This window comes from Haemorhous mexicanus, chromosome 1 (genome assembly GCF_027477595.1).
Source record: "Haemorhous mexicanus isolate bHaeMex1 chromosome 1, bHaeMex1.pri, whole genome shotgun sequence".
Classification (NCBI taxonomy): Eukaryota; Metazoa; Chordata; class Aves; order Passeriformes; family Fringillidae; genus Haemorhous; species Haemorhous mexicanus.
The window spans coordinates 23,726,311-23,739,237 of record NC_082341.1 but is presented as its reverse complement, the minus strand read 5'-3'; the positions used below and the strand labels follow the sequence as shown (position 1 = coordinate 23,739,237).

The 12,927-nt window shown below is 38.3% G+C and overlaps 1 protein-coding gene across 3 annotated transcripts in view; it reads left to right on the top strand.

The window, feature by feature from the left end:
• Positions 1-12,927, top strand: part of CDK6 (cyclin dependent kinase 6) — a 135,531-nt gene that overhangs the window by 28,828 nt on the left and 93,776 nt on the right. For all 3 annotated transcript variants that reach the window (XM_059843274.1, XM_059843285.1, XM_059843279.1), the window contains exon 3: positions 2,586-2,721. In XM_059843274.1, coding sequence (XP_059699257.1) covers positions 2,586-2,721 — 136 coding nt within the window. The remainder of the gene's footprint in view (positions 1-2,585; positions 2,722-12,927) is intronic.

The following is a 12,927-nucleotide window of genomic DNA, read 5'->3' as shown; positions in this document are numbered from 1 at the left end:
ATATAACCTGTGATTTAAATTATTATCTTTCTAAGGTAGCAGCTGTATTTTCTGTGAGGAAACATAATGTACTTGTACCCAGCCCAGTGCAGAATCCGAAGCATTTATTATTAACAGTAAAGCATTTAGAGTTTCACATAAAGAGTATACGGAAAGGAAAGATAATATTAGTACTTGGTGATAATATTATTACTCAGTAAAAGGTAACCAGAATTGTGCTTCTCTGAGTTCCTTATTTTGCTGTGCCAGAAAATGCCAGAATCAAAATAACCCACATACAGAAGAATTAACAGAGTCAACATTTTCCTCCTCAGTGAGTTGGAAATTACATGTTGCTTCTAAGTTTAATACAGTGAAATATTTTTTCCTTTTTTTCTTTAATTATAACTCTGCTATAGTTGAAAATATGGGTTTTTTGCCAGTGTATTAAGTACCTGGCAAAAGGGGTGTTCTAGAACATTTTAGGTGAATGTAGGTCAACACAAAGGAATCATACAGTTGGAAATATTTTCCAGTGTTTATGTTCAGATGTTGAGACCTGTCTGGCTCCTCTCTATTTGCATGTGTTGGGATTATAGGCAGTCCGGCTACATTCCACTTTGATTTATATAAATATATTGCAGATTTTTAACCTCCAGCCAAGTACCAGTAAATTTCACTTTTCAGGAAGGTTTGTGACTTTTCACAAAACTTATTTACCATGTACAGGACATGTACCCCCCATTGAGGGAGTCTTAGAGAACGGTATCTGTCATTATGAGAAATGTGCCAACACATTTTCTCTTACAGTCACTGTGTTACCATAATAATTAATGTTTGTTTATTCAGATTATGATTACAGATTAGGTACAGATTAGTCTTCAAGTAGAGGTAGGGTGACAGTCTTATTATCATATTCAGTCTTATTCATATTCAAATTAGGAACTCTGGTTCCTAATTTATTACTCTCTGAAAAGCTTCCTTAACCTAAAATGAATGTGTGTGTATACATTTTCAAAATATGGTAGCTGATGAACATTTTTTCAGTGTCAGACCAATGATTATTTAGGAAATGCTGTCAAATGAGAGCACAGCCTTACTATGCTGAAAGTCAAGTGAAAAATTCTGCTCTCTTAAACCCAGATTACATTCTTCCCAAGTGGTTATGCCAATTCTGGTATTTCCTTCTTTTGTGAAATACATTGAGATTTAAGGTAAGAAGTAAAACTTCAGTGGAAGATCTCACGTACATCTTGTCCTTGTCTGTCAGATGTCCTCTGGGAAAAGAAGGGACTCCCAAGGCCTTGTGTGTGATCAGTTGTCTTCAAATCCTGCATATAAAGCCTTTAGTCCTTGAACAAACAACAAAAATATTACTTGATAACATTACCAGAAGTCCTGCACTTCTTAATTTTAAGAAAGTAATTCTAAGGAAGAGTATGAAAGATAAAAGTAATACACCAGCATCACTGATATGATGTTGGAAAAACTAAGCCATAGTATCAACACTAGTTTGGTCTGTTGTCAGTGAGAGATTCTTCAGTTTAACTGTCTAGACCTTTTTCCCAGTAACTTCATTCATTTTTTAAATCTACTGTCACCTAGTAAAAGTAGTGATTCATTTTTCTGCCTCACCTCTGATCTTGTAATATAAATGAATAAGCACATTAGTAAAGTATATGAGCAGGGAAGACATGTCCTTCTTGCTGTTTAGATGGTTTTCTATTCGGATTTTGTAGAAGTGGGACTTGAAGAAGGATAGTGAAAATCACTGGTATGAGTATAGGTGTGAAGCACAGAAGGATGGGCAGATGTTTTTGAAAAAGGTAAAACAGTGGTTAAAGCTGGCATGGTAGATGGAGATGATGAGAGAAATCCTACATAAAAAGAGAAAACAATAGAAAGTAGAGTAATCAGATAGGAATGCGGTATTATGAAGAGTTTTGTCGATTAGTTCGGTGTTGTGCAACAAGGTGAAATGATAAAGTTCCAGTAAAAGAATGACCAAAAGTGATGAAAGAAGTAGTGACATCTTGTGCACAATGCTTTTTTCCAAACAGTATGCTGGAGGTATTCCTTGTGTCTAGGAATTTGCAAGAGGGATCAGTGAAAAAATTACGTTTCTGCTGAAGGAGATCTAATTACAAAGCTGTGTAATGGTATACGTGGGAATTCTGTAGAAAGAAACTGAAGGTGCATGCAAACACTGTTGTGTATCTTTCAAAAATATTTCCAGCTTTTTTTTTTTTTTATGATTATAAATACTGGAGCCTAGAGTGTGTATAAATGTAATGTAATTTTCTGTAGTAACTCAGGTTGCTGTGTCAAAAAAATAAATTATTTTCATGTAATTATTTTACATTTAACAGCTGATGAGTTCTTAATAATTAATCCTATTTCAGAATTCACAAATGAGAGACTGAGATGGTAATTTTGATATATCAGCTGTTATGTGATGAATAAAGAGCTCAAAGATTGGTCTGCCTTTGCAAGGCTGTTTTCCATTCTGTATACTGTAAGAAATTTAAATAGACATGCTTGAGATGCAATGTACCTCTGTACTGGTTCCTGTATACTTACCTCTTCTGTTCTTTTCCTCTTCTCAGATTGTTTGATGTGTGCACCGTGTCACGAACAGACAGAGAGACCAAGTTAACATTAGTGTTTGAACATGTGGATCAAGACTTGACTACTTACTTGGATAAAGTTCCAGAGCCTGGAGTGCCTACTGAAACTATAAAGGTATTTAAGGAGAAAGATTTTAGGAGATAGTATTTCAGAGATAAATCAGACAAACTGTGTTGTGATTTTGTTGTATCAAAATTGAGTAGTGCCCAGCTTGGGACATGAACTGCAGCACAAAGTAACAGATACAGTCTCTTTGTGAAAATGCTGCACTTGCGATTTTATTCCTCTTTCAGAGTTCTAAATTTACTGAATCTCTACTGTTGTACCAAATGTAGCATTCAAGCACAGGAAGGAGAGGGATCTGTTGGAGCAGGTCCAGAGCAGGGTCACCAAGTTCATTAGAGGGATGGAGCACTTACCTTATGAGGAAGGGCTGAGAGAATTGGGATTGTTCAGCCTGAAAAAGAGAAGGCTTAGAGGTGACTGAATTGCAGCTTTCCAGTACCCGAAGGGAGCCTACAAGAAATATGGAGAGAGACTATTTACAGGAGCGTGTAGTGACAGGAAAAGGAGGAGTGGTTTCAAACTGAAAGAGTATGTTTAGATTAGATATTAGGGAAGAATTCTTTACTGTGAGGGTGGTGAGGCACTGGAACAAATTGCCCAGGGAAGTTATGGCTGCCCCACCCCTGGTAGTGTCCAAGGCCAGGTTGGATGGAGCTCTGAGCTACCTTGTCTAGTGAAAGGTGTCCCTGTGCATGGCAGTGGGATTTTTAAGGTGTTTCCCAATACCGCTAATGCCATTCTGTGATTCCATGATTCCGTGAAATCATTAAGAAGGACCTTTGCTTCCAGCTGCAGGCAGATGATTCTGTTATTGTTTAGGCAGAGACTACTTGAACCTTCCCTTAAAGGTGACGTGCTGGATATTGCTGGAATGGATAAAATAAATCCTGTACTCTTATCCCTTTGCCTTTGCCTTTTATTTCCCCAAGAGACTACTTTTGTTTTACGCCCTTCTTGCCAGGAGAGTTTGTGTACATTCTGAGAACAAGAAATGTTCATTGTGTGCCTCTGGTGCGCTCTGCAGAGGATGGGCTGAAGGCTGGGGAGAGTCATGACCAGTTCTTACAGAAGCTGGGAAGGGTCAATAATGAAGTTTTGTTGTCATGTTATCTCATATTCTACATCTGTAAGGGAGGACCCCTACCTAGGATAGGATGTGCCTGTGTTATTGTTATTAAAATGCATATACCAGCTGCTTTTCTGGGAATTTCACTGCAAAGTGCCACGTTGAGGATCATAGATTTAGGTGTTTCACAAAAGGTTCATACCTGGGAAGAGGGATTGATGTTGCTACATTCTGACTGTGTCTGTTTAACATTGCTTTTGATTTTTTTTTTTTCATTTTTGTGAGGAGAAATAATTCGTGCTTTCAGACATGCATTATCTTTCACTTGTATAAATACTTTCTGGAAGTATGTTGTATCATCTTAGTCTGGCAAAAGTCCCCAGGGAGGAAAAGAAAACATGAAAATTATTGAAAATTTAGTTGTTTTAATAACTCTTTTAACAGCTTCAAACTTAGGAGGTGTTTGATCTTTCAGTCTAAAATTAGAACTAAGTGAATAAAGATCTATTCACTGGTGTCTAAGTCACATATGTATAATATCAGTCAGTTCCAGCAACCATGTTTTTAACCAAACGTAGTGGATAAAATAAAATTTTTGAAAAATGGATATAGCTTTGATTCAGTCAGAAGAAGACTGGAATGTACCTATTCTATTATAAAACTATTTTATTTTAATGCTGTTAAGGTTCTGTTTTCCTCCTAGGACTTTGAAGCTACTTACATGAACTGTATTTCAACTTAACTAACATTGTGAAAATAAGATGCAAGGTGACTGGCATATTATTTAACTAAATATATTGAAACTGATGGGAACTGAAAGACCAAGCCTCTGAAATCTCAGTTTGAAGTATCTTTTGATCTATGTTTCATTTAAAGCAAGTATAAGACATGAGCACTGTACTTAAGTATTTGTGATTTTCAAAAATTCTGTTCTGAAATTGCACTATGAGACTGTCAAGTATGTTTGAATATGCATTTCATGGAGATTTTGTACTGATGAAGGAAATCATTGTGCTTACATTCAAAAAGCAGTATTCTGGATAAATGGTTTACTAGTTAACCCAGCTGCTATATCTGATAGTTTGGCACAATAAAGTAGAAAAGCCACACAGAAACAAAGAGGAGCAGTTTTGGTCTTGTATGTACAGTGCAAGTTCCACTGCAACCAGTGAAATTAGTGACTGTAAAATTCAGCTTGTGGTACATAATCACTTTTTAAATGGGTGAGGAAAAATGTAAAATTGCTGTTTACTTGGTCATCGCTGTTGATTTCAACATTTTCACAGTAGCTGATGTGTTTTTTCTTGAATACTGTTTGGCACAGGAAAACAGAGAGATTCAGTTAACTTAAGTTGCACCCTGTTGCTTCATGTTTATGTCAAAATATCCAGTTTATAGAGGTACTTTCGCTGATAGTCAGGGCTGATCACATGAGGAAGGATCTCAAGGCTTATTTTTAGTATATTTCAATACCTTTGTAATTATACGATCTTTATGGATATTCCTGACAGAAACTGAAGCAAAACATACTTCTCCTGGCTGCAGGAAAATACTACGATTTTGTAGCAGCTGAGCATTTAACCCAGAGCACATACATCGTTAAATGACTAATCTGACTTTTTATAGTTTGGCTTTTGAGGTTAATATGGATTTGTACTTCATTTATTTTCCAGAATTGCAGACAATTTGTGTAGAGTATTTCCCCTCACCGCCAGCACAGTACAAAACAACTGCCAGTATTGTAAGACCATCTGTTAAAGTTCTGTGTGTGTCAGTAGCACAGAAGTGCCAAATGAGCCAAGCTCCGGATAGTTTGAAGTTGAAGGATCTAATATACCTCTTTGGCACCCTGGTGTAAAATCAACAGTTGTTAGTGGACCTTGAATGACATAAAATTACTATGAGACAAGTATCAGCCCCAAAAGATCTTTTTTGTGTAAATTGACTACCATCATTACATAACATTTAGGGAAGGGAGGCTCAGCTTCTGCTGGTTTGGGGCATGCTGGGGTTTTTGGTTACCACCTGTCAAGAAATAAAAGTGACACTGGTACCATTTTAAGAACTTTCTTTATGTTTTGCAGGCAATCGTCAGACTGTAGCAGTTCAGAGAAATGAGGCATATTGATCATTCAAACGCAGCTAGAGCTTTTGTCTTGATGGTGCTCAGTATTGCCTTTCTAATGCCTAAGTCCCTGCAGTAGGAGTCACCCCAGAGGGTGTTTTAGGAAGATACAGACAGGTGTCCATAACCTGATAGAAGAGAGGTAGTTTTCCTAAGGTAGTAAGACATTGCTTGGTAGTGGGAGTACCCACCCAGGATCTAGAGCAGGCATGCTCACTTCCCCTTTCTGTCGCCAGGAGTGTGAATGCTCTCGTCTATTTCTGTGGCTCTGGCTTCTGAGTTCTAGGTTATTCTGGACAGAGGTTTTAAATCTTTTCTGCTGAAGCCCTTCCATTATTATTTAAGCGAGTCTACTTTGAGCTAGAGGGATGGTGAACACTACTCCCAGTACTTGTGGACATAGTGTTCACTTTTGAAAGAGAACTATATTCAGCCTCTAATCTACTTAATGAGCCTTTGTAACTGCTGGATTCTAGTCACACTCACACTTGCTGGCTTCCTCTGTCAGACCTGATTAATATATGTTCCATATGCATGAATCAGAATCAGCAATGACAACATCTTCCTTCTTTCCTCTCTACCCATGGTCTCCTCCCTTCTTTTCTTCCTGGGGTACTCTTAACTTTAGGGCAGTTTATGTGGAAATGCAAGGTATGAGTTCAGCTTCCTTTGGACACAGCTGTTAGTCGTGCACGGGTCTTTGGTAACGTTAATGTTCTTAGCAGTTGAGCCTCCAAGAGCTCATTAGGAACTTCTGTTAGTTGACATAAGGGTAGTGGAAGTGGGAATGACACATATGCCACAGAACCATGATTTTCTTTTAAACAGTTAACAGACCACTAAAGCATTTTGTTGTCTTCGCCTTTGGGAGTGAAGCATGTTTAAACTGCGTGGTCACATTTCGTTCTGATGCTTATGAGACTGGCATGGGTTTTTTTGCTCCTAAGTAATTTTGATATGGATATGGTTGTTTATAACACTAACTACATTTTTCATGTAGAAATCATGCATATGCAACCAAGATGGTGTTTATTGATTTAAGATACTGCAATGTATTTAATAATACTTAGCTTTAAATTAATCTATGCATGTAATGGCTTTATATGTAAAGCTGTACATTAAGCGTTTACAGAATGGTTCTTTGGAGTTCCTTCCAGTCATCTTGTGCTGCCAGACCAAAGAATCTGTAGAAGTGGGAGGGGACAACAAACTTTTACTAAGGTTCTTTAATTTTAGTAATGAATAAAGTTAACTTTGTGAGGTAATGTCATTATAAGTAGACTTGTGGCTTCTTGCAATAGTTTTCTTATAGAAATGTAGAATTTAGGCTGTATGTGCTAAGTGGGCTGTGCATGTTTCAATCTGACAGTCAGCACAGGAGGGAACAAAACAAAGGTTTCCACTTCAGCTGGCACATATGTTGTCTATCATGGAATGTTGCAAAAGCTGGGAATGTCTTTCTGCTCAGGTCTGTGATTCGTGAATCTTCATGGTATTCCCTCCAGCCTTGAACAGGGCAGCCAAATCACAGAGTGAGCAGGGTCCAAGGTATATGCTTTTCTCTGCTGCGTCCTGGTTCCTCACCCAAGTGAATGGCTTCTGTGAATATTTTTTAGATATTTACTTCTTTGCATAGAAAGCTGATATACGTATCTGATTTGGGTGTACAGATTCTGGTATTTAGATGCCTAAAATTTAGAAAGTAGAGCCATGAACCTAATTCTCTTTTGTGGACTTATCAGATAGTAGCTCATAAATTGAATTTTTAAGTATTTGCCTCAGTCATGGGATACATGTTAGTTGTTGCATCCCTGTTAGCTTATATTACCTGCTGTTTAACCAGGCAGACTGGTCACATCTTTGCAAGACTCTTAGAAAATTAATATGAAGAAGCTGTTTCTCAGAAAGCAGACCAGTGTTCACTGTTGTGAGGTAACTCAGCCGTATGCCATGGTTGTACCTACTCAGTTGATCACGTATGAGATGTGAAGCAGATGTCACACAATCATGCAGTTCTGAAAATGAAGCAAGATATTCCAGGAAAACAGATTCACCGGTACTGAGTCTTCAAAGGGCGGCTGCATTTAACAACATCAAAGTTAAAAGTCACTAAAAAAAAGAACCTGCTTGAATTATTAAGAAAGATACTAACAGAAGAGCTGTTATTATCGTTTTCCTTTCAGTACTTTTATGGTAAAGAAAGAAGCAAAACTTAGTGAGGAATTTGGTGTACAAATAATGGATCAGATCCTGAGCTCATTCTATCAAGTATAAATCCATTAGCTTCAGTGAAATGGTGCCCATTTACAGCTGCTAAGGGTTTCATTTTTGTAGATTATTTTGCAACAAATTTTGTTCTGAATCTGTATTATAAATTAAAGAAGAGTTGCCAGTACAAATAAATGAAAAACGAAAGAGCTGAGCTGATATATCACTGTGGGATAAATCTTTTTTTTTTCTTTCTTTGTTATCTGCATGAAAGGGTAGCAGGAGAGAGTAGGTGTCCTGCACAAGCTCTGAAGGAGCTAAACATTAAAAAATGGGTATTCTCGAGAATATCCACTCTCCAGAGTGGCCTTCCCTGTGTTGTAGGTGGTGTGATTCCTTTCCCATATTGTGCTGCATGTAGGGGCACACCCACATCTCTGGCTGGTAGCAGATAGCAATGTAGAAGCTGACCAAGGTGTTAGGAGGAGTCTGTGAATAAAGAGACTGCAGCTCACAGGATGTCACACAATATAGTCTGGTATCCTCGCAGTTACTGCTTTAGCTTGAGTCTTCTTACTGTTCGTGTACAGCCACTGCTTTAATTATGGTGGTGTTAAATATCTTCAAATTCCTACCATTTCCAAATTTAAATGCAAGCCTTTTCAATCTGATGATCATGTATAGTTGTTTTTTGCAGTGCTGTAGCCTAGGACTGCTAGGACCTCCATTGCTTGCAAACTGAGAGCTCATAAAAATGTGAGGCACTCCAATAATTTTAAATCACTCTGTCCTGACTAGAGTGATTTAAAATCATTGGAGCGCTTCACATTTTTTCAGTTGTTCCAGTTTGGAAAGCAGTCAAGCAACACTGGAGCATAATGCATGAAAGCAACCTGCCTGAAATAATAATTTTAGTCTTTCAAAACAATGACACTGAATTAGAAATGTCACTGTGAAATGATGTCTATCAAGGGTTCTGTAAATAGACATCTCAACCTACTTTTCTTTTGTGGTCTTTTCTCTCAAGGCAGCAGTGCAGTCCAGTAGGGCCCTAAGGGACACATCTTTTTTGAAGTCAGAAGGAAGCTATTGTTTTCAGTAGATGGAGGGCCAGAAATCATCTTTATTCAGAAAGTCAGAGGAAATTAAGCAACTGAAGAGATTCTGAATTGTGGGCAGGGAAGGTGATTGAGCCTTGGTAGAACGGATTTATGATCAAGTCATTGGAAAATTGCAGTATTACAAACATTGGAAGTAAAATGTTGCTATCAGTTCTTTTCATTTCTGTTAGTTCAGCAGAGCTGGACATGGCTGTGATGCATAAAAATGTTTATGGGTCCTACTGCTCTGCATTCCCTTGAGACACTCTCAGATTATTAATGACACTGGGTTTTTGCACATCAGTGGCACATCAGTGTGGTACCAGTTGCTGTGTGAAATGCTTTGGTGACACTGAAAGAAAGGGAGCATGTGGTAGGAATAATTGTCAGTCAGGTACGGAAGTGGGGCTGAGCTGCCAGGCAGCATCTCAGAGACAGTGCCACACTGTTCTGCATCCAGCCAGTGGCAGTTCCTCCAAGTGGGGAGTATTTTTGAGATGTTTTTTTTTGTCTCGTGGTGGTGGTGCTCAGGCACGACTTGCTCTGCAAGCACATCCTGCCCCAGTGATCAGCAGAAGTGTCACTCATGTTTCCAGAGTCTTTCTCTTCATCAAACACGATATGCCACATTTAAAGTAATTAAGAGAAAGCTGTTGCAGCTGATGGTACACATAAAGCAGGGGCAGAAAAATACTCTGAAGTGTTTGGATTTAGCCTTGTTCAGAATTTGCTTACAAGCTGTATGCTGTTTTTGACAAGTAATTTGAAGGTTGGACTGCAGCAGATGTGAGGTAAAGAGAAAAAGTTCAAAGAGCCATTCTTGATTTTTGCCAGGGCAGATAAGAATCACTTTCTTGATAGTAGTTTCTGCTATAGGAAACTACTAGAACTGATTTCATAGGAAATCAGTTCCCTATGCAGTAACCCCAAAATTGTACTTCGTCCCAAAACAAGCACACAGAGATGGGGAAGAATAGACAATAGCACAAATTGTCACAAAGGTAGGTGCTTGGGAAATCTGGGCGACATTTTTTTTTTTTTAACTAAACTTAGGATTCTAAGGGTTGAACTCAGTTGATCTGGGACAAGAAGCAATGTAGCAGAATGCATTCACCATCTCAGTCAGTCCAAGTTACTGCAGCTCAGATTCTCTAAACTAGAATATTTACAAAGTGTCTATATTTACTTACAGCAATTATAGAGCCATAGTGTAAAACAGTTCAAAAGTTGGCCACAGACAACTCATAGCTAATAAAAGACAATATAATAATCAAGTAAGTTATTTTCCCATAAAACTGTTTTCTCTATTCCACCCCAAGAGAAATGTAATACTTTTGGACTAGCTGTATGCACTGGTTTTATGCCAGTGAGTAGGCAGGTTATTGTATCCCACGGTAAAAATTAATTTGAAGTGTGTTACTTTAGTGGCATACTGATTTAATCATGATATGTTTTGTTTGTTTCTTTTCCTCCATAGCAGATGTATTTAACTTATGCCAGAAAACAAAGTTCCATACAAATAGGCAGAGATGGAATTTTTTTGTATTACATGTTTTCATATGTAGAACATAAACTCAGCCTAAAAAATTTCTTGTTATTTATGAATACATAAGCACATAAACACACATACATATATATAAGTGTATTTTGCAAAAGTCCTCTAACATATTTGCAGAAAAAAAAATACTGCTATTTGAGTGAGAGAAAGGGAAACTATGATCATCACTCTGCTGTCTCCGGAGTTCATTTTCTCAAAATAGGTGTGGCCCAGAAAAGGCGAGAACTGGCAATGCAGATGCTTAAAGAGAGCACAGACACATGAGGGGTAGCACCAGTTTTCCTGCTGTGCCTGGAGAGTGGTTTGGTGTATATTGCCTTCACGTGTGTGCACATGAAGGCACACCACACATACATGTACACACATGTACACATGTGTATGCGTGTGTATATATACAGACGTGGATGTGCTGATTCCCAGAGTCCATTCCAATAGCTCATCACCCAGGACAGCTGATCTGTTACACTCACAGGGAAGGAATAAAATGAGAGACACTTGGAGAGCCCCTATCCCACCCACCCCTGTGGATACCAGAGCAGACATGGTTCCTCCCTGCTTCTTGTCCTCGGGCCATCCAGCGTGAAACTGCAGAGAAGCACCAGCCTGGGGCATCAGCCAGCTATACTCAGCTGCTAGAGCAACCAAAGCCAAAACCTCTTGACACCTAGAGCTGCTTTCAGTTATTTCAACTCCATGTTCTCTGCCTGTGCAATTCCTATCTTTTGATCCCTTTTCTCTTTCTGTCCTTCTCTTTCTCCTTGATTTTTTCACCTCACTTTCACTTCCTCTTTACACAGTAAAGTCTTCTCTTCTTTCCCTTCCTCCGGAACTTTTCTCTCCATCACCTTTCTGTTTTTCCTGCTGACTCTACTCCCATAGAAATGTAGCATCATGGAACTGTCTCACAATTTCTCCACCTGGGGTCTGTCTTGTCCATTTTATTTGTGAGCTTTTAATGGAGGAGGCTGTGTGAAAAGTCTTGACTTTGGTTCCCACCATAATAGGTCCTCCTTTTTGACTGGTCTTTACACAGTACCCTGTTAAACATGAGCCATGATAGATTCTACAACAGCATTATTTGTGTGAGCTTCACCACTGCATTGTTGTTTCCCCACCACAGTCACTTCACACATTTACGCAACTGCTTCCTTTATATATCAGTGCTCTGTAATCACTGTATGGTTCATGTTACAGGTTTCTCAGGTTTCAGAGTGAAATAAAATGAGCTTCCTTCCATTTTGAGAATATCCTTTTAAAGAAATCCAAACAAAAGACACACGTTATTAGTAAATTCAAAGGCAGCTGCCAGAAGATAGGAAAATTCAGAATGGAGATGCGAGTGAAATAATAGAAATACCTCTTGTTGTTTGTTATTGGTGCAACAGCAAGGGAAAATATTTAGAAATTTAAATGATAAATTTATTTTTAGTTTTAATAAATCAGATGTGGTTTGGTAGCATTTGCCAGTGTTGGTACTCCAGAGCACCAATCCTTCACAGAAGGTCAAATCCTTCTGTGGTGTAACTGGGATTCTCGGGGTTCCTCTAGGAGTGGGTGCGGGGCAATGCTGTTAGCAGCAGTGGGCAAGCAGCCTTTCATTTCTTTTACTGCTAAGCCTAAAGAGTTTTTCACTAGGAAAGAGCAAATTACAAAGGTTCAAACTCCTGGATCAAATGTGTCCTTCATTTTTGGATTGGAAACCTTATAGATTGGAAGGAATTATAAACATCACTATTTTAGGTTCTTTTTATTTCTCCTTTACTGTTACAGCTATACAGTACCAAGACTTATGTCTGTACACATAAAACATTTAAACTCATGCTGGACTATGTACTTGCACTTTGTGGTTCAACTTCAATCCCAAAGGGAGCAGAGGCTCTGCTTCAGTAAAGCTCTTAAACTTCTGCTTAATTTTTCATCAACAGACTGCTTCAGTATTAAAAATGAGGTTGAAAGACTGAATTAGAGGAGATAACAGAGGAGAATCAGTTGTTATCCTGTGCTATTGACCTGATGAATTCTAAGGTTAGAACAAAGAAGAATTGAAACCATTGTTTCCTTAGTCTCAGATTAGTCATAAAACATGTGTTTTGCTTGTGTTTAAATGCTTTGTCAGAGTGAAGAAGTAGTCTTCCCTCAAAACTTATGTCTAAGCAGTGTCTGTGCATTTGGAAGCAGACTCCTGACTATTCACAAA